Source organism: Mus caroli, unplaced genomic scaffold, assembly GCF_978045245.1.
Source record: "Mus caroli unplaced genomic scaffold, Mus_caroli_1 scaffold_11, whole genome shotgun sequence".
NCBI lineage: Eukaryota > Metazoa > Chordata > Mammalia > Rodentia > Muridae > Mus > Mus caroli.
The window spans coordinates 122,594,579-122,617,104 of NW_028227266.1; the positions used below are offsets into that span (position 1 = coordinate 122,594,579).

Consider the following 22,526-nt stretch of genomic DNA (forward strand, 5'->3'; position numbering starts at 1 on the left):
GGTTTAGCTTGCTGAGATGGAATTATCTTCAAAGACTTGCTTATATGAGATAAATCATGTCTTAAATTTCTAACAGCAAAGCTCAGGACCCAGGCACTTATGCATAACCAGAGGGTAAACAATACCAAAGTTTTATAATCTAATGTATTAAAAATGCAAACATTTAATTATAAAGATATCTAAGAATCTCATTCAGTTTATCAAAGTGTTTCCACTAGTAAAGGCTTTATCAAGTATTATTACACATTTAAAAGAGCAAAATATTCTATATAATAAGATTTATAATACATAAACAAATGATTAAATATATATTCAACAGACAGATACACATGTAAGATGAGAGCAAATAACCATTTAAATTGATATTAATAACAAAATTGAAGGCATTAATAACAAAACTCTTTGCATTTTATTTTTGTGAACAAAATGTCTCAATCATAATTGCAAAAGCTTCAATTTAAAGTTAAATAAAAGCCACATCTTATTTAGTTGTTTTTATTTTATTGTGTGGGTTCTGATCCCAGAGCCCTGTGCATAGTAGGTTAAGTGCTGCACCCTGGCCAAGAGCGTCATTAAGATGGTTTAGCAGCAGACAGTCCACAGTTGCCTGTACACTAACAGCTCACTAAGGACTCGAAGCAGTTTCCTAGAGAGCCAAAATATATAGACTAAACAGGCTTTTTCAGTTAAATGATTCAGTAAATCTTAAAACTGGAAAACCAAGTGAAATTTTGCTGAGGTTTGAGTTTAAAAACAAAGCACAACAGTGGAAAAAAGGAGAATCAGTGCCACACGAGACAGGTACGAGACAGGGGCACAGTGATTACGCAGTACATGCTGTAGAAGACAGGCATCACAATGGTTATGCAACCCATCTGTTTACCTTACTGCTTAACAGTTTTTAAGGTTTCAGAAATACTTTTGAATTTATTATTCAACAAGTAGAACATACTACACAGAATATTTCAAAGCCACCACCAACAAAACAAATAAAAATTCTGACCAGCAATGTATTACATGTGGTGCCGTGTCTTATCAAGTCTTTTCTTCCTGGCCTTCAACTGAGAAAGGTGTAGGGAGAATACAATTAAACCATTTCTCAAAGACACATCTTCCACTTAGTTACAAGGTTTGGTTTCTGACTTATTCAAAACATCCTGGTCCACAAATGGAATTTCAGAGAGGGAATTATGTTGGGCTAAAGAAACACAGGGTGAAACTGCATCCTCAATGCAAACCCTACATGAAACTGAAGAGCAGTCCAACTGCAAACAAATGGATGAAAAAAAATACGTAGGAAATGTTGCTTTGTTTTTATATTTTTTTCCTCTCTTCCCTTTCAGATTCATTCATCATCTTAAGATTGCCTTCCCAGCTTTTTTTTTTTTTTTTAGGGAGAAATCACTTCATTATTATTTGTTCGTTTAGTATTTAACAAAGTTACAAAAGTCCCACAGTATAGTCAAAGCTAATATGAAGTGTGTGAGTGAAAATAATAAAGATGTAAAGTTTGGTCAATGTAATCTTCTATGGGAATAAATTCCCTATTGGTGGAGATGGAAAAGCCTCTCTTAGAGTGTTCAGACAGGATGTGACATGTTTGCTTTGAGAAATAGAACACTTCCTCCATGTTAACACGTGACATGTTTACCTGCCTTGTGGTCTTTATTTATTCTCATACCACATCACCGCACCACACATTGTAGGCGGCATGTCTGGTTTCTGATACTTTATATATGGTCACCCGAGGAAAAGTACATCAATGGAGATATTAAAATCTCTTGAAAATGCCACTTTTCTATACACATACAAACCAAAGTTCAACCTGGAACTTAGTACCTTTATGTTGAAAGTTTGAAAGAATTCTAATTCACATATAAGCTAAAAGGATATTCTGCAAATAATTCTAAAGGTTACACGTACTCAGAGTCCATCTGCTTTTTAAACTGTGAAAGTATAGGATGAATCTGACTTCTCTGTTCATAACACAGACCAATGGTAAATAAGGATGCAAAAAATGTCTGCATCTTTTATAATAAGCAGCACTCATGACGGAGAGATGCAAAGGTTAACTGAGGTTAAAGGTTCAGCTTATTCTCCCTTACAATTGATTAGAAATGTTGACTAGAGTGGAAAGTAAACATATTTTCCATGAGTTTATACATTTTGATGATTAGATAAATTAAGATTTCATTATTAAAATAAAAGGTTTATTTGAAAATATTAATAACTTTACTATTTATCTTTATACTTAGGGACTGTACAAGTATAGATGTTACCAGCTTCTCTAACATTAAAAACTTCACTCACTAATGCAAAAGGATGACTCTTCTTCCCACTCTAAACTGCTGTCTACCATGAAGAAATCTCACTGTACTTGCATGGAGGCTCTGGAGCATATGACAAAGGCGTATTTGGGACAATAGAAAAGAATCATTTTTTTCTCTTCGCAATTACAGAACTGAAGATAAGAATGATAGTTCTAATATTACAAGGAAAGCCTAAACATTGGAAAAAGAACAGAATATGACAAAATGCTTCTAAATACATGCCTGAGGCGAATGGAGATAGCTTGTATGTTCATGTGTGGCAGGTTCTAGGCAAAACCTCCAGTCTTTAATCTTCAGATTCATATCTGGAAATAGAATTGAAAGCATAATGTCCTTTTTGTTCTTGCTACTGCCATGAGTGAAGTCCCTCTGGTAGCTCTTCCAGGAGTGCTATTACTGCTCATTTTACAGCCCCACTGCAGCAGAAATTAGTTATACTCAAGGCTAGTGCTATGATGGTGACTTGGAGTCTACATCAGATCACCTAAGATATCTTCAGATTCTAGGCCTGCATTTAAAATTTAGACCCTTGATATCTTAGTACAATTGCAACAACCCTAAAATCAACAAGAACAGCTAACATGACTATGAGGTAAGGGTTAGCAAACCTCCTCCCAAGATAAATCTAATCTTGAATTCACTTTATAGATGTCTTCCCTGAGAACAAATGCAAAATGTCAGCTTCAGCTGGGTTTCTATGCAAAGCCACTGATGACAAAATGACCCCAACTAGCAAAGGACATCAGTGCCAGAACACTGCAAAGTATAAATACCTAGTGTTGCCTTGCTAGCTGCTGTTTTGTGCCTTTGCCTGCAACTGAGTACAGTGTGGTGAGGGAAAAGGTCTAGCTGAGCCTAAAAGCAACCTTGTGGACTAAACAATGGGCCAACTCAGGGCCTGACTCATTGGCACCAGCAGGAAAGTGGGGAGAGGAACCCCAAGTCAGGAGCAGCCAGCTTACTTTGCCAGTCTTTTCCGTAGGTCTTTGATTTGATCATTCTTTTTGGTGAGAATCTCTTTCATGTTTCGATAAGCTGCTGTTTGTTGAAATTTCTTCTCTAACTCCTGTTTTATGAAAAATGTTGTCAGCCCATTACTAAGGAACGTTAAGGGAAGAATAACAAATATGATAAAAAACGCATGTTGTTTGCTAATTTTCTAATTTCCTTAAAAACATACTTGTATAATATTATAACCACCTAAGCTTTAAAAATACTTCAAAGGAGAATCTAATAAAATAGTATTATTTTCCAAAGTAACACCATGTTAGCAAGTAACTTAATCACACTGTGCCCTCGATATGGGAACCTGTTCAACATAGAAACTAACTTTTAAGTAAAATATGTACAATATTTTTCTAAACCCCCAAGATTTAAATCCCAAGAAGGAGGGGTTTTGAGTGTGAATTTATATAAACATCATTCATGCAGGGAATTGGAAATATAGGTATTTGTGAGACATGTGACATGCGTGCTAAAAGGCAAATGCAAATCCTCTGCAAGAGTCTTAACTACCAAGCATCTTTCTAGCCCTGAGTTTGAGGATTTTTAGTTCCTTGGACTGTAGCACAGCTGGCAGAACACTTGCCTAATATGTAGGAGCCATGAATTCCATACCTAGTACCCAATCCTTTTTCAAAAAGAATTATGATTGAAAAAATAGATTTACTTATTTACTTTATGCATATGAATGTTTTACATAACACGTATTTATGTATGTATACCATATGAATGTCTGGTGCCCATCAATGTCAGAAGAGGGCACTGGATCCCCTGAAACTGTAGTTACAGATGGTTAAGAGCCACCATCTCTCCAGCCTTGCATAAATATTCTTAAATATGTAATTCCTAAAGTAAAAAATTTACTATTTCCCATATACACCATTAAAAAAAAAACAATAACAAAAGCCACCCAGATCTCTCTCAGGCTATAGAAGAACCAGCAGACAGACAGCAAAGCAAGGGTGCAGGGTGGAGGCAGCGTGTGGAGGAGGGAGGGAGGGAGCAGTTTGTTTATTATCACGAAGATGGAAGAAGCTAAGTGCCAAGAAATGATAGCTCTTCAGAACATACATTGGCTAAAATTCAGAATAAAATGAGCTGCCCCTGACACTGTGTACCACTTATCTAGTCACATCTGTGCCTCTCTACTGTACGTATTAGATAACAGTCATGAACAGGCGAAGCTCTTCCGTCTGACCTTTTCAGCCATGCTCAGCTGCTCCTGTACTCTGAGGAGGTCATGTTTGGCTGCTGCTAGGTTCTCCTCCAAAGATTTTTGGTTTTCTGTCTTGTCATTAAGTGTCTTCTGAAATTCACTCCTAAGAGTTGCAACTGTATTTTCCAAGTCATCCAAGTCTTGGGCCTTTAGCAAATCCTATGAAAAACAAATACATGAGTATAATTTTCCTTGATATACGAAATAACAGCAGTTTTAAAATAGTGACCCAACATCCAAGGAGAGAAAGAGTAATGCTTGTTGTGTGTGCACATAGCTTTTCTCAACAGTCTGGGTAAGTGGCAGCCCCAGCAGGATTGCCAGCAGGCTCAATCAAGCCTCAACCTTGGTGTACACAGGGCAGATACCCAATAGTCACTGTATTCCAAACATAGGAAATAGGATTTTTGAACTGCTAGAATTTTAGTCAAAAAGGAACAAAAGAAATGAGATCTCAATTAGACAGTTGTGTGTACCAGGAAAGGAATTGGCAAGTCATACGGAGAAGGGTATTGGGGGCATAGTTTCTTGTAAATCAAGCTGGCCTCAGACTTGCTTTATAGCCAAAGATGATCTTAGACACCCATCCTCCTGCTTTCACCCTCCCCAGTGCTGGGATTATAGGCATGCACCAACATGTACCAATATGCCTGGTTTATGTGGTACTAGGGATCAAATTCAGGGCTTTGTGCTCACTAAGCAAGCATTTAGTTAACTGAACTATATCCTAGCCCCTGACAAGTCATTCTGAAAAGCCAAAACCAAACAAATAAAACAAACCTTTCTTGTCCTCCATTCCAACCTCCCTAGACTATTATTTGTCCTGTAGCAGCCTGCTTGCAGGTGCTTCCCACCACACCTCCATCTCTTGGGTGCCTTTTGGTGTGGACCCCAGTTCCTCTAGCTCTTTCATTCTACTTTTCTCAGCCTTTCCTCTCAGGCCATTTCCATTTCTTTACATTACTCTCAACCTACAGAAGCTCTCTACTAGGGACTCCACTTGTCCAGGACCAAGAGTGGGCAACAGCAACTACGAATGGAACACCCACCCACAGAGACATGACCAGACACCTCACTAAAAACATACTTGAAACATCTTAATTCCAGATGCTTAAATCTCAGCACAAAAACACAAACATGAACAGCCAATACAATATGCCTCCTCCAGAAGCCAGTAACTTCATGGTAATAGGACCTAAGAAATGCAATCCAGCTGAAGCACAAGACAAGGACTTCAGAATAGCAATTATGAATATGTTCATGGACCTTAAAGAGGATAGAAACAAATGTCTTAATGAAGACAGTGAAAATAGAAATGGTTGAATGAAATAAAGACACATGCACACACATATTTGCATGTACACATACACACATGCCTGCATGTATACACTAGAATAGCTAAAACAATCTTGAATAATAAAAGAACTCCTAGAGGTATCACTATCTCAAATTTTAAGTTTTATTATAGAACTATAACAATAAAGATAGCATGGTATGATAATAGACATACTGATCAATGGAATCAAATTGAAGACCCAAACATAAGTCTACATATCTATGGACACCTGACTTTTGATAAAGAAGTCAAAAACATACACTAAAGAAAAGACAGGATCATCAACAAATGTTGCTTGTCAAACCGGATAGCTGCACGCAGAAGAATGCAAATAGATCCATACTTATGAACCAATCTACACAAAACTCAACTCCAAATGGATCAAGGGCCTTAACAAAGGCCAGATATACTAAGTCTGATAGAAGAGCAAGCAAGGAATAGGCTTGAACTCATTGGCACAGAAAGAGACTTTCTGAGCAAAACACTGATAGTACAGGCACTAAGACCAACAATTAACAAATGGGACCTTATGAAACTGAAAAGCTTCTGTATGGCAAAGGACCTATCATTTGTACAAAGTGACAGGCTATAGAACAGGAAAAGACATCAATTATACACCAATAAAGAATTAGTATTCAAAATATTTTAAAAACTAAAAAAAAAAAAAAACACCAAAAAACCCTGATCAAACCCTGATCAAGAAAACAACTAACCCAATTTTAAAAATGAGGTACACAACTAAGCAGAGCGTTCTCAAAAGATGAAACACAAATGGCTGAGAAAACATGTAAAGTAATGTTCAACATGCTTAGCCATTAGAGACATACAAATTAAAATTACTTGGAGATTTCATCTTACTCCAGTAAGAATGGTCAAAATCAACAAAACAAATGATATCACACGCTGGCAAATATGTGGGAATACTTATTTACTGCTGGTGGGAGTGCAAACTTGTACAGCCACTATGAAAATCAGTGTAGTGGTTCTTTAGAAAGCTGGCAACAGATCTATCTCAAGATCCAACTGTACCACTCTTAGGCATACCCCCAAAGGCATCTACATCCTACTACACAAATACTTGTTCATCCATGCATATTGCTGCTCTATTCATAATGGCAGAAAATGGAAACAGCTTACATGCCGATCACCTGATGAGTGGATAATAAATTGTGGTAAGTTTACATAATGGAATATTATTTAGCTTTAAGAAAAATGAAATTATGAAACTCAGGTAAATAGGTAGAATTAGAAAAAAAATTATCCTGAGTAAAGGTAATCTAGACCCCAAAAGACAAACATTGTAATTTTCTCTCTTATGTGGATGTTAGCTTTTAAACTTGGTATCTGTGCTATAATTGTAAGGGACTACTGGGGAAGTGAGGCTCTCCCTAAGAAGGTGGAGTAAACTATAGTATTATGGAAAGAAAAGGGGAAGCTGGAACAGGAGGATTAAATAGGGAGAGAATATGGGCAGGGACAACCAACATTAAAGACCATTTGAAAAGCTATATAGAAACCTACTACTAAAAAGTTTCCTAAAATATATACATATGTGAAAGGAATATAAATGGAGTCACCATATAATAGGGAAGAAAATGCCCCAACTAGACATCTTCTGCCACTAAGTCGTGCCAGGAATGGGACTTATTTATGTCATTGAACATGGAGAAGTTGAGCTAGTGCCTAACTGGAAACTCCACCCCAACTAACACTCATAATACTGGAAAGTACTCTGCACTCCACTAGAGAGAAAAATAGTCATCAGTGTCACTCGGCTCCAAGCCCTGGGTCACAACAGTGACCTGCAACCTGCAAACACACAGGTGCAATAGTCACACAAATGTTATAGGAGGAAACCACCATTTTGTGATCAGACATAAGGCCCACTCCATGAGATGGAACCCACACCAGACACTGCTAAAGTGGCCAGGACCTGAGACTAGCTAGATCACGGGCCTGGGGAAAATCTAGTACTGTTATTCTGTTGAAGGAACATAGCAATAAAATCACTCCTAATGACATACTGCTATACACACTGGTAAGTGCCTTAGTATACACCAGAGAAGCTTCTGGCAGGAGATGGGAATTAACAGAGGTCCACAACTGGACAATATTCAGAGAAAGACTTTGGAGCACTCAGTCCCAAATGAGATGTTTTCCTCAAAACCCTCCCCTTAAGTCCAGAGAGCGATGCAGAAAAAGGAGACAGCCAGTAAGAGCTAGAGGTGAGGAATGACTCCAAGCATACCAGGTCTTGCCTTCCAAATGCAACAGACCTGATACACAAATGAATTCACAGAAACTGTGGCATCATACCCAAGACCTGTACAGGTTCAAGCCAGGTGGAGTCTCAGCAATGAGAGGAAGTGGACATGGGATCTGAGTCTCAGTTAAGAAGGAACCTGTAATTGATACCCTATGGCAAAAGGGAAAATCAGTTTTCTCTAATGGAGCCCTTCTGGATGTATCAATCATACACTTCAGGGCAGACCCCAAGCCCAGGAGGAACTGCCTAAAACAAAATAAATTCTATGGTATTTTTTGTTTCATTTTCCCTTAGTTTTGGCATTTTCTTTGTCTTACTGTTATTTTGATTTTTCCTTTTGTGTATTGTGAGTCTCTCTATTTTTATGGGTTATCTTTACTTACAAAGTCTTTTTTTTTGGTATGCATGTTTCATTTTGAAAATGAGAAAAATAACAAAGTTGAATGAGTGAGATAGACTTGGAAGGAATTAAAAGAGAAAACATGATTGAATATATTGTCTGCACTTTTTCAATTAAAAATCAAACAAGAAAAGAATTTTGGATAAGGGAAAAATGTAAAAATATAGTAAAGATTTTGAATTCTTCAAACTGATATATAGGTGGACTACGTATAATAGGTTTAAAGCTAAGCTGGAAACAGTGAGATCTTACTCTCAAAAGAACAAACAGTATAGGTGTAAAAATAAGATTAGTCACAGTCATATAAAAATTTAATAGGCATGTTTTTGTTCTCAGTCAAGAAACTATGGAGACTATTACTAGTAATGAGTATAAGTGTTTCTAAATTGACAAGATTTTAAGTTTTTTTCTGTTGAATTACATGTGCTTCTTCATAATTTGACAACTGCAGTATATATCTTACATCTGGATCTTGTTTTTGACTGGGTAAAAGTTACAGAAAAAATAATCTGCATTGCTATAACAGGAAAATAGCCTACACTTGTTCAATATGAGGATAAAGCAGTGTCTTCAACAAAATGAAACAGTAGTTGATTTTTAAAAATATTTAGTCTCTAAACTTGAAGTAAAGCTTCAAATGGCTTTTAAATAAATTCATTACACAAAAAATGTTTGTAACTGTGTAACTTTTGAGAAGTTATAAAGTTGTTCTGGAACATTCACTATATATATATATACTTTTTCCCCTAGCCATATAGCCATATAAGACTATACTTATAGCCAATAAGTAACTGCAGATAAAATAATGTCTGAGACTTGCTTCAAAAAAGACACAAAGGGAAGAAAGAAGGAAGAAAGAAAGTTAATTGGCCATGCCTGGTGACTGTAAAACTGAGTAGTGGGTTCCTTGGGGCTCAGTATACCACTTTCTGTATTTTTGCATGCTTGAATTTTTTTCATAAAGTTTAACAAAAATCTAATAATATCTGGGGATATAGCTCAGTATGACAGCAATGGCCTAGCATATATAGGCTCCAGGCACAATACCCATTCCAGAAAAAGGTAAAAAAAAATGTTAGAAATGGGGAAAAAAAAAACCATATAGAGGTAGATTTAGGGATTATTTGGCAGACATTTACAATAACAACCATAGAAAAGACAATTTTGCACTGAATATTCATCTGAATCTCTTTGCTCATATAAAGCACAATACTGTGTCCCACTCACTGAGAGGACCACAGGAGAGACAACGATACACTAACGGACGGACTCCCAGCAGGTAGAGCGATACTCAGCTATTATTCTCAGGTAGGCTTGCAGAACTGCCACTCTGGAACGTCACTGTTTCCTACAGCATACTAGATACAGATGAAGCTAGAATAGATTGGAAGTCACTGTAGCCTACAGTACACTGAATACAAATGCAACTCATTATCCCTCACACTGTCACTACAGCCCAGGAAAAGCCAAGTAACATTCAGAATAATAAAACCTAAGTGCAAATTCTTCCTTTACTTCCTTAATAATAAACTTAAGAACATCCTGCCTTCCTCAGAAAATTGGACATAATACTACTAGAGGATCCAGCAATACCGCTCCTGGGCATATATCCAGAAGATGTTCCAACAGGTAAGAAGGACACATGCTCCACTATGTTCATAGCAGCCTTATTTATAATAGCCAGAAGCTAGAAAGAACCCAGATGCCCCTCAGCAGAGGAATGGATACAGAAAATGTAGTACATTTACACAATGGAGTACTACTCAGCTATTAAAAGGAATGAATTTATGAAATTCCTAGGCAAATGGATGGACCTGGAGGGCATCATCCTGAGTGAGGTAACCCAATCACAAAGGAACTCACACAATATGTACTCACTGATAAGTGGATATTAGCCCAAAAACTTAGGATACCCAAGATACAAGATACAATTTGTTAAACGTATGAAACTCAAGAAGAACGAAGACCAAAGTGTGGACACTGTGCCCCTTCTTAGAATTGGGAACAAAACACCCATGGAAAGAGTTACAGAGATAAAGTTTGGAGCTGTGACGAAAGGATGGACCATCTAAAGACTGCCATATCCAGGGATCCATCCCATAATCAGCTTCCAAACGCTGACACCATTGCATACACTAGCAAGATTTTGCTGAAAGGACCCAGATATAGCTGTCTCTTGTGAGACAATGCTGGGGCCTAGCAAACACAGAAGTGGATGCTCACAGTCAGCTATTGGATGGATCACAGGGCCCCTAATGGAGGAACTAGAGAAAGTACCCAAGGAGCTAAAGGGATCTGCAACCCTATAGGTGGAACAACATTATGAACTAACCAGTACCCCAGAGCTCTTGACTCTAGCTGCATATGTATCAAAAGATGGCCTAGTCGGCTATCACTGGAAAGAGAGGCCCATTGGACTTGCAAACTTTATATGCCCCATTACAGGGGAACGCCAGGGTCAAAAATTGGGAGTGGGTGGGTAGGGGAGGGGGAGAGTGTATTGGGGACTTTTTGGATAGCATCAGAAATGTAAATGAGGAAAATACCTAATAAAAAAATTAATTTAAAAAAAAAAAAAAAGAACATCCTGCCTGCTATTAAGACTTGTAATGTAAGCTAGTCCTGTAAGCTGTGACTCTTCCCTGGAAAATGGACAAAGGATAGTTTCTGAGCCAATGTAAGACAGCAATAGTGTTCAGCAGAGAGAAGGACAAAGTAGATAGAATATGATGAACAGTGATTATGACCAAAGTTTCTAATTTTATTCTCTTTAGATGTGGAAAAAATAGCTATACTGTTTTACCTGTTGGTTTTCTTGATCGAGCTGTAAATCTTGAAGTACTCTTTCCAATTTTGACTTCTCATCCAGAGCATTTACAGCCTATAATCAAAGGTAAACAGAGTACACTCAACTTATACTCTCTAGGCTAATTCCTCAATAACTGTGTTGAAAGATTCTTCAGTTACCTGTATTTCAATGGTCTTCAGCCTTGACTTTAGTTTTTCATTCTCTTGTTGAAGTCTTAAAATTTCCTTTGTGAATAAATCCAAATTTTATTATTTTAAAGATTTATTTTTATGTGTATGAATGTTTTGCCTGCATGGATGTGTGCATGTATATATATGTATATGTGTATACACACACACACATACACACACACATATATATATGTATATATATATATACATATAATGTGTGTGCAAGTGGACACTAGGTGAGGGCATCAGATACCCTCAAAGGTTAGAGTTAGAACTGAGTCTGGGTTTTCCACAAGAGTAGCAAGTGCTATTAACAACTGAGCCTTCTCTCCAGCCCCCAAATTTTATTATTTTAACCAAAAATATGTTTAACATGAAGTGATCACACTTGTTTCACTTAAAAAATAATCAAAATTATATAGTGGCTCAAAAATCCAAATGCCTTAGTTAGGAGTAAAAAGTCAACTTTCACAATGCCTGCCTGAACCCCATAGCTGTGAGTCAAGTTTAGCTCTAAGACTTATAGGTGCTTTTCTCTTAGGAACACCTTTCTCCTTCTGCTCTGTTTTCAGCCACTCTCCTTGCTTGCCATCTCTCACTTAGCTTTCTGATCCCACAACTTGGGCCTGTTCTTGGCCACATTCCTGCCACTTAGCCTGAAAACACACTACTACCATCATTTTAGTGTCCGGTGTTCAAGTTCCTTAGTCCTTAAGTAGTTTTGCTATGAGATGAACCCACCTGACCAGTCTGATTGTGCATTTTACTCCCATATACACTGTGGTTCTAAGTCATGCCAACCTTTTGTCTGCCTCTGGCCAGGAGCTATTCTGCTCTTCTACCTAACAGGCCCTTTAACTTAACCTGTCTTCATCTTTAAGACCCAGCTTAGAGGCTACCTCATTCAAGCACTGGTTCTTATCTCCTCACATCCACACAGAGCTCTATCTTTTTTATAATACTATGATACCCGCAGAACCCTTCAGTTCTCTCATCTCTGCTTCTGGAAATTTTAGTTCCTACTTTCCAATGAAATAAGAGTTTTGAGAGTGTACTAGGTACTGCACTGCTTTTTATCTATAACAACACTGACATGTGTGTACTGCCAAGAATATGGGGGTTGGGAAAGTATTTATTTTTATGCTGATAATTTCTATAAGCATTAAAAATAACCTATACATTATTGTAGATTACACATTTCAAATGCACACCAGAAAACACCGTTCAAAATTCCATGTACTTTACTGTGAAAACATCTCTCAGTCACTTCAGATTCTACAAAGTAAGCATGCCCTCTTCTGGTCACTTGGGTCCATCAATAAAACTGTGACAGACTATTTCTCTTACCTTAGCATTGTTCAGGAATAGGGGAGGAAAGAGGCAGAACCAAGATTTTCTCATTTCCCAAAATGATGAGAATATTACCTTATTTAGGAGCTCTGTAGTTCCACCTTCATTAATTGGAACAAGTTTAGGCTTTGTGATATCTATGATGGGCTGCAACAAAATGAAGAAACCAATCTAAAATTACCACAGAGTAAAGGAGGAATCATTGTGAAACATCTTCACTTTCTAAGTGGAAGACATAATCTATAAACACACCTACCACGACTTCAGCTCTACAATTGTAATGATTCTTGTTGTGTTCACTCTATTATGTCCAGTGCCTATGATGTACCTGCCCTATGAAGCTCAATATATGACAGAGATAAAAATGAAACCAAACTTCCCTGTACTCCTTTATTAATACAGATGGAAAAGAGAGACACGGAGATCATAGTCAGATTTGATAAAAATCTCTAGCTTCTAGGATTGGAATTTTCATCTGTGGTAGCTGAAAATGATTTCTGAATGAACTTCATATCATCAATCTGTAATGGCTGAGAAATTATAAGCAAATAGTAACTTAACACTTATTTGGACATTTTAGTAGCATGTCTTAAAAGTAATAATCCATGCCCTCTGACCCAAAATGTCTTAGTCGGAAATATGCTCCAAAAAAGTTATTAGAAAATATTTTCTGTGTGTTTATACATGGATTAATCTTAGTAGTGTTTAGCGATCTGTATATAGTAAGTGACAGCACAGCACATAATTGTTCAGAAGTCTACTAGGATGTCTCTACCTCCTGTCTTGGGTAACCTGTCTATGGTACACAGCTAAGAAGCAGAGTCAGGGTATAACAACAGGTATGATCACCATAACGTAGGTGCTCTGTATCAGCTAAATGAAGGGTTTACAAGGGATTGAGACTGGACTGCAGGGAGGGAGGGAGGGAAGGAGGGAGGCAGGGGGGGGGGGGAGAGAGAGAGAGAGAGAGAGAGAGAGAGAGAGAGAGAGAGAGAGAGAGAGAGAGAGAGAGAACAGACAAAAACAGTTTTTTAGTTATTTCTGAAACTTTTACATCTTTTGTCTGCAGATATGAGTGGCAATTTAAGTTCTGCTCCCAACCTAAATGCTTTTCCTTTGACTGTCTCACTTTCAGCTCCACTAGTTATGTTATAAGGAGTTCAGGTACCAGCTATTGAGAAACACAGGAAGCTAAGGACATGCTTCAGTGGATAAAGCACTTACCACACAAATGTGAGGATTTACCTTTGGAGTCTCAGTACTCACACACACATCAGGTAGGTGTGGTGACCTGCCTGTAATCTCTGGGTTCAATAGGCAGACATGGGATTCCTATGACAGCTGATAAACTACCCTAGACGAATTGGTGACCTCTGAGGTTAGTAAAAGTCTTGGCCTCAGTAAAGTGGAAAGTGACCAAAGAAGACAGGCAGCTGTGCACATGTGCACCCACACATGCAAACAGGCATACATACATAGGTATAATCATATCTGTAAAAACAAATACAGACTTAGACATACTAAAATCTACCTTTTTACTTGAAGATACAAATTCTGCCTTTTCAAATTCAGCAACTTGTTCTAATAATTCTCTGAAAAATAAAAGCAAATTTAAGAGAATATTCATTGAGAATAGACTTCTAGCACACAAAAGAATAAAAAAAAATTACAAGAACCAACCTATTACATGCTAGGGAGATGAGCATAAGAGGGTACAAAACTGTTATTTAATTACAAATGGGTGAGAATCTCATGCCCCTGTAAAGCAATTTAAATCATCTATAGGTCTTGGTACTTTGTACTTGATACGTATATCGTGTCGTAAGACATAAACAGCAATGCTAATACCTATATGAATGATATTTGTATTTCTCTCTATTTCTGAGGTACAGCATGATTTCCCTATTACATAACATTTACTGTCATCTAAGAAAGAGTCTGATTTGTAGTACAGTTTTCTTGGATATGACTTAGTCCACAGTATCTACTGAGAGAGAATACTAGCATATTCCATGAAAGCCAGTGTTGTGAGCAAGCCCCTGATAATCTACCAAGATAGATATGTGGACTATACTCCTACGTACAGACCACTCTTCTATCTTCTTCAAGCATCAGCACTCAGTATTTTCTCACCAGTCACCCACTGAGAAACGGACAGCTGCAGAAGCCAAACGAACTTCCTTCCCTCCTGGAAGACTGTACTTAGCACTGCTCATCATTTTCCACTTGAGGAGAAACTGTTCAGAGAACAATTTCCAGGGCTTAGCAGCGAGTCCTTCTTGACTTCTGGCATGCATTTATTTATTTATTTTTGAGACAGGGTCTTACTGTATAGCCCAAGCAGTCTTAAGAATTGAAACTATATGTGTGAACCATGATGTCCAAGTGGCATGTTATTTCTTAGAACCAGCTTCAACTTCATTGATCTTACTAGAGGTTTTGAATTTATGAGCTTTTCAATACTGTAAGATTTTTAAGCCTTTTATAGTTTACATTTCCTAAGTTAAGTGTATGGTTTCAAATGTAGTTATGTAGAAACAAATTTGCAATGCTATTAGGCTGAATAGATGGAAATTATTCTCTAGTATATCTTCAACTGTTCTAATCTTTATTTCTTAGCAGATCAATGTATCAAGACCACTGTAATAATAACCATGGTACTAAAGATGCTCTAAGGAATAGGTACTTTAGATTGAAAAGCAGTTTCATGTAGTTGGAACTAATAGTAGAAACAGAGTATCTTTAAGAGGCCTTTGAGTGCTCCTCAAGGAAGGAATCGTCTAGTGACTGTGCCTTGCTGTTACCTTACCCAGTGTCGCACACCCCAGCCCAGGAAAATACTAGCAAAGTAATTGCTAACTTTTGAGATCATAGTTGGGCCTCTATCTCAACTGCAAGTACAAATTTTACCTGTTTTCAAGTTCAGAGATGTCTGTCTGTAGCTTTAGATACCACTTCTCAGCTTGGGAGAACAGCTGCCGTAGGAGCAGGACATTGGTGTAAGCTGTATTGATGAGCTCAGACTCCACCTCACTGTGTACCACAGCCTGCAGCCCATTTAAGACTTCTGAAACCTCATCAATGGTGAAAGTCTCCTCCACCAGCCTGAAAACAGTATGACACCATTGGCTCGTTAATCACAGGAGCAACTTACAAAATGTAACTGAAGTCAAGAGACCGACATCATGACGTTTAAAGAATTAAAGATTGCAAGAAAAACTCTCTGGGAGAGATTAAAATGATTAGATGTGGGTAATTGTTCAAATGTGTTCATTTTAAAATATAACTACATATTGAAAAATATTCCCTAAACCTTCACCTATTCTTTCTTAACTTTATAATATTATTTTTTTTTACTTTATACTCCTCTAAGTTAGCCTTATCATATTTAGTAACTTAAAAAGTCACACAGAACACATAACTCCCCCACTTGCTGTTACTTCTCTAACATTTTAATGATCATATGAATTACTTAAATATTAGTATGCCTATAACACCGCAGTTATATATTAACTTTCTTAACAGTCTAGAGACACACACAAATTAACATTTTTAAAGTACCACTATGAATCACAGAAATGAATATCTAATCAACAGCAGCATTCAAATCTACTCTTACCAGAGCTACTTGGGTTAGAAAGGAATCTCAGGAGATGAGCCATCGTCTTCAATCCCTAATTGTACAGAGGGCTTGGAGCATGGAAGAGATTTGCCTGTGGTTCCACTGTGGGTTACTAGCTCCAGCAATTTCAGTAACATGACCAACAGTTGGAGTCCTTAACAAATCCTGTGCACACCTCCTACTCTCAATGACAGTGTCACAGTAACAGAGTTTTGTTTCTTACAGCTTTGCCCCTCTAAAGTCTCTCACCCTCAGACCCTTAGCCTCACCTTTTCTTCTTTCTTTCTTCCAAACAGACAAAAATCAAACATCTTGGCATAATCATATTCAAATTAATAGAAAACACTTTTAGCACAATTACATTTCACTAAGTAGTATTTAACATACAATTCTTTAACGTTGTTAAACTAGAAAAATTTAATCATTCTTAAAAACACTTTAATTTTAGAGTCTTTATTAAAATGTTAATGTTTTCTATATTCTTTAATAGACTACACCATATTTTTGCCAGTTCCATTGCTTTCATCCACTGGGTTTAATAAACCAGATTAGGTAGTTGGTTGAACAGACACTAGTACAAGGCTAGAGACAGACACCTCCACAACAGCTAGAGACATCCTGAAGACCTTTGCTACTTACGTGTGACTCAACATTTAACTAGTTTCCATTGTTGTTTCAACAAAACTTACCAACTTTTGTTTCAAGTCAACCAACAATGTTGGTACTACCAAGTATATGTTTTATGCTGTTTTTCCCTCTCCAAATTGCTCTATATGAAAAGTATAAGTTCATAACTGTCATGTCATATGGCTCTACTTTTTTAAGAAATCACTTAAAGTTATGGAACTTTATAGAATTAAGCCCGTCACAATTTTTATCTGAAACTTTCCAGTAAGTAATGATTATCATGTGCACGCCTGACAACAGACTGTTACTATCACCCACAACTATGTCTCAATTTCACAAATCCATGGAACTTAGTGGAGTTTCTCTCAGTGACCACTGTGGTTTCTGTATTAGCATTAATCAGAATTTAATTTATCCACTTAGGATCCTTTCTTTCTTGAGAAACTTTCGCATGACCAGGTACACATGTATATAAAGTAAGTATACAGATGAGATATTTACTAATTAAAAAAAATCATAATTTTTTTTCTTAAAACAAGCCAGGTGTCGTAGTACACACCTTTAATCCTAGCACTTGGGGTGGCAGGCAGATCTCTGTGAGTTTGAGGCTAGCCTGGTCTACAAATAGAGTTCCAAAACAGTCAAGGCTGTTATAGAGAACCCTGTTTTGAAAAATTGAAGAAAAAAAAAATGTTTAAAACCACTTCTTTGGCATACATATAATTTGCCATTTACTAAACTGAAAGCTAATTTTTCATATAATGAGATGAATGTGCTTATTTTTATAGCAACAATTAGATCTTGGTTGAATATTTGATAAGGCAGGATACAGCAGCTTTAATATTTTTCAGAGTTGATTAATATTTTGATTTTACAACTATCAATGCTGAGAAAACTGCCTTGCACTAATACATAGTACAAAATGGCAAAAATATATTTATGACTATTTCACAAATGGTTGGAAATTGTCTTAATCCCAAAACAAAAGTCACTTAATGAGTTTTTAATGAAATTCAACTCAGTACCTCAAATAGCAATTTTTAAAATCAAAGACTCAACACAATAGGTTCCAGAGATATACTAACTTGATATTTACCTGCTGAGAAATGGTAAGAAAATATTAGGTCGTTGTCATAATTAAAACATTACGTCTCCCTAAGAGTAGAATACTTACATATACAGTAAAATCACTGTAATTCAAAGTATACAATAGTCTAAGCCAAAGAGTTTCAGGCAGTTTGTATTGGTGTTGGGTGGCATGATGGCCTGGGCAGTGTGAACGGTGGCTGCAGTGTGTTCAGAAGTCATATGACAAAACTGGGAAATGCTGGCAGAACACTTCAGAGTCATTTTGCATTTAATTATGAAATAATTTTTAGTGATTGCATCTTAAACCTTTTACTAATGCCAAATTTTTAAAGAATCCACATTCATTCAGTTATATGACTGAACATATGACGTTAATATGATGCAGTTTTAAGAAACTGGGCCTTAAAGTCTCTTGATACCTGCTGTCCTTGAGGTCCTGAAAGCAGGAATCTACCGTTTTAAGTCTCAAGCCTCTTTTTGAACGAGCAAAACGCATGTAATTAATGACCTCATTTTGATGGTGCTCATTTAGGCCCAACTCTGCCTGAAAAAGAGAGAACTGGTTAGTTCAGAGGCTATGACAGAAGAACTGACAATGAAAATAAACAAGGTATTTTGTTTGGCCCAGTGTACTGGTACCTGCTTTTAATCTCAGCACTTGGGAGGCAGAGGCAGGCAGATCTCTGTGCCTTTGAAACCAGCCTGATCTACATAGTGAACTTCAGAACAGCCAGGGCTACCCAGAGACAAAGTCTCAAACAATAACCAACCATGATGTTGATGATGAATATACGGCGTTGTAGCAACTGATGTATATCAGGTTGCCTTTTTGTCCTCCTACCAACTCAAATACATTCAGGTCACAATCACATGACTACTTCTCAGGAAAAGAAGAAAGACAAAGAGGTGTGGGGTATTTTTCAGACTTAAGATATGGGGTATACCTTATACCCCTGTCATCTCTAATGTCTCTGAAAGTAGACAGAGTAGGTAACTAGGATGAGCCATGACATTTTTATGCCCCAGGGCTGAAAGAACAGAAAGATGAATATGACCTCTATCCTCACCTTGGGGAGCAGCACTAACCTACTCACTAATCTAAATAAAATGGCTGCTGTGTGAGAGGAAACAAACGCCTACATTTCTTAACACATTAATTTTCAGATCTCTACAGAAACTTAACCTTACCAAATACAACCTTAAAAAATATTATCTGGCTTGAAAACAAACACTAGTCTTTTTTATAAAGTAGATGCTGTTTTAAAATAGAGAAGCTACACAGTTAGTACAGCTCTCAGACCTGATTAGAGAAGTTTCTCTGTGCAATGGATGGTGGCTAACACACAGCGCGCAGCTTTTAGGTACAGAGAATAAATAGGCTTAGCCACAACTAAGATATACATGCGCGCGCACACACATACATGCATGCATGCACACACACACACACACACACTCCCCCAGAAGGCTCAGAAACTATCTCTGGGGGAGCAAAAGACTAAGAGACAGATCAGCGAGGAACAGATCAAAACCATGTCTTCTTGCCAGGCAGTTGTTGCACAAGCCTTTAGTTCCAGCACTCAGGAGGCAGAGGCATAGGCAAAGGCAAGTGAATCTGAGTTCAAGGTCAGGCTGGACTACAGAGAGGGTTCCAAGATAGACAGGGCTATACAGAGAAACCCTGTCTTGAAACAGCAACAACAAAAACTGTCTTCTAGACATGACAGAACTGCTGGCCTAGAAACTCACAACTGTGGTCACCTGCACAAAGGTAGGCCAATCAACAATCCAGCACAGAGACGGGGAGGGGTTTATGAGATCGCACTTCTAGCTGAGGAGTTACTGACGGCTGATGATTTATGAAGGGCAGAGAGACAGTTTCTTTTAAGAGTGTGGCCCAAGGAAGGTGATGGTCCCACACACATGAGTATATGTGCAGCATAAATTGGACTAGGTAGGCTTTAAAAAAAAAAAAAAAAAAACAGGACAGGAAGTAAAAAATAATTCTGGAAGACGCTAGGGGGAGGATTTAAAATACATTGTATGCATGTATAAAATCTTTAAAGGATAAAGAAAAAAATTTTAAAAAGAGTGAGCTTATTGCTTAAAGTGTTTATTTTATGTGCATTGTTTGACAAATCATCTACACCGGGTTTCCAAGTGTTATCACACTGACATAAAAGAGTAAGAACACAAACAAGTACTAACTTTTTTGTGAAGCCACTAGCAATTTTTTTTTCGTTTTTGACATCAGAAGCAGGACCAGTTCCTAGCTCAGGATGGTTTAAGGAATGGTTTGTTTTGTTTAGATGTATACAAAGTGACACTTACTAGGAATTGATTGCTGGGATATGTCAGCAACCCACTTGAGCTTCACTTTCAATAACTTCACCCCCTCTCCTTCAACTTCATTTCCGTGCTTTTCTCTATGCACAGCTATTTAAATTAATTGTATGATGAAAGGTTGGATGAACTGGCGTTTTCGCTTCAGTTTTATCTGTCTCAAAGTAAGCCCGAACTCTAATACCCAAATGGTCTTCAGACGTCCAAACAAAGAAAATAGCACCAATAATTAATCAGTTGTAAAATAAGGTGCTTCAGAAAATTAGATTCAACCAAGTTCACACAGAAAGTTGGAACCAGCCCGCCATTCTTCACCCTGGCAAATGTGTGCGGCTGTGACGGCCAGGGCTTCCCAGACCACAGCTAAGGATGAGGTGACAAAGCCGGAGAAAGGCTTCAGCAAGGACGTTCTCACCGCGGCTCGGCCGACGTGATTCCAGCCTCCCTCCCCAACGAGGCCCAGCCAACGAGGCCTCGCTCGCTCGCCCTCCGCACCCTGGCTGGACCCTCTCCCAACCAGGATACTCACCATGGTGGCGGCGGGATCAGACAGGAAACAGGGAGGCCGGCACCTGGGGCCTGAGGAAAGGAGGTTGTTTAGAAGCTGCGGGTTGCCAATGGGAACGGAGACACGTGGGCCCTCGGTTGCACGCTATCATTGGCTTTTAGTGTCACGTGACGGATAGTGCTGCGTAACTGGCTAATTTCCGCGGGTACATTGGCTTTGAGATCCGGAAGTCCCACCTTTTCTTGCCACGCTAACCTGGGGCGGTGCCTGCCGTTGCCAATGGCAACAGAGAAATTTCCGGGGGTGGGGGAGATGGGGGTGGGGGGGATTGCTGAGCGGCGCCTTAGGTGCCAGCGTGTTTGCCTACAATCAGGACAGAAGTTGGGCTTTGGCACCGGGATCCAGAGCTGGTGATTCCAGACCTCTGCCGCCTCTGAGAATAACAGGCTGAGTGAACAGGGCTTCAGCGTGACTGCATCTGGTTATGGTGCACGCCCTTCCTTCATCTGCATTATTTTATAACGCTGGCAGAAGAGAATAACTTTACCTTTTTGGAAAAAAATGTGCAAAAACATAGGTTTATATAGAGTAGTGAATTAGAGAGACAAACACTAGATTCGCCAGGAGAAGGTTGTGAAATAACGTCCTCATCTTCCTGGTGGAAGTTTTCACTTCTGAAGTCTAACTTGAGTCATTAGAATCTTCAAGTTTAACCATTGTTCCAAAGTGATGACTGTCTCTATGGTCGCCTTGCCTTTAACCCCAGCACTTGTAAAGCAGGGGCAGAAGGACCTCTGTGAGTTCAAGGCCATCCAGGGCTTCATAATGAAGCCCTGTCTTAAAAAAGACACTGTCCTATGAAAGACAAGTATAGGAAGAGGTTATCACAAATATTGGTGAACATACAACCACTCTAGGCCAGTGCTGTATCTTACACTGAGTAAACCAACATCGTGCAGAGCTGCCAGCCTTCTGAGCCTGTGAGACTTTAAAGCCGGAGGGAACAAACATTCAACATTAGCTCTGAGTTATCAAAAGTTAATTTTGATGGTGCATTTTGAGATTGTCTTTCACAGCCAATACAAAGTAGAGTTTAAAGTGAATCACAATCGGGTGCTTTTAGATGCAGAAGAATTTTAGAGACATGGTTCCAAAACGACTTATAAAGGAAGAGACTGAGAATCTACAGCTTGGAGAGATAGATGGAGGCTTTGAAGTTTGAGTCTTAAAACAATATAAATATGTTTTCAAGACAAAAACAAAAGACTATTGCCAGGTGTTCTAATACAGTGGATATTAAATACAATTCTGGTTTCAAGAATCTTCTTTCATTTTTTTCTACTTTATTCTATCTAAATGATATTAATTAGGTAGAAAATGTCATAATTGTCACAGGGGCTAAGCTTAATTACTTAAAAATCAACTTGACGGCTGGCCAGATGGTTCAGCAGGTGAAGGCAC

The 22,526-nt window shown here is 38.1% G+C and overlaps 1 protein-coding gene across 1 annotated transcript; it reads right to left on the minus strand.

The window, feature by feature from the left end:
- Positions 1–1,481: 1,481 nt before the first annotated feature.
- On the minus strand, positions 1,482–21,170 carry Lztfl1 (leucine zipper transcription factor like 1). Its single transcript, XM_021171720.3, has 10 exons — positions 21,087–21,170; positions 18,637–18,761; positions 15,790–15,984; positions 14,411–14,471; positions 12,955–13,026; positions 11,518–11,583; positions 11,354–11,431; positions 4,531–4,707; positions 3,293–3,396; positions 1,482–2,635 (listed from the first exon to the last, which is right to left on the minus strand). Exons 1-10 carry the CDS (start codon positions 21,087–21,089, stop codon positions 2,617–2,619), a joined length of 900 nt encoding a protein of 299 aa, XP_021027379.1. The 5' UTR covers positions 21,090–21,170; the 3' UTR covers positions 1,482–2,616.
- Between the last annotated feature and the right edge of the window lie 1,356 nt (positions 21,171–22,526).

Bases quoted from the DNA above. Each gene is read 5' to 3' on its own strand.
- Lztfl1 (XM_021171720.3), bottom strand. The intron at 15,985-18,636 runs GTATCAAGAGAC...TACTGTTTTCAG, and splicing joins CAGGACCTCAAGGACAGCAG to GCTGGTGGAGGAGACTTTCA. The intron at 13,027-14,410 runs GTAGATTTTAGT...ATTTTGTTGCAG, and splicing joins TTGTATCTTCAAGTAAAAAG to CCCATCATAGATATCACAAA.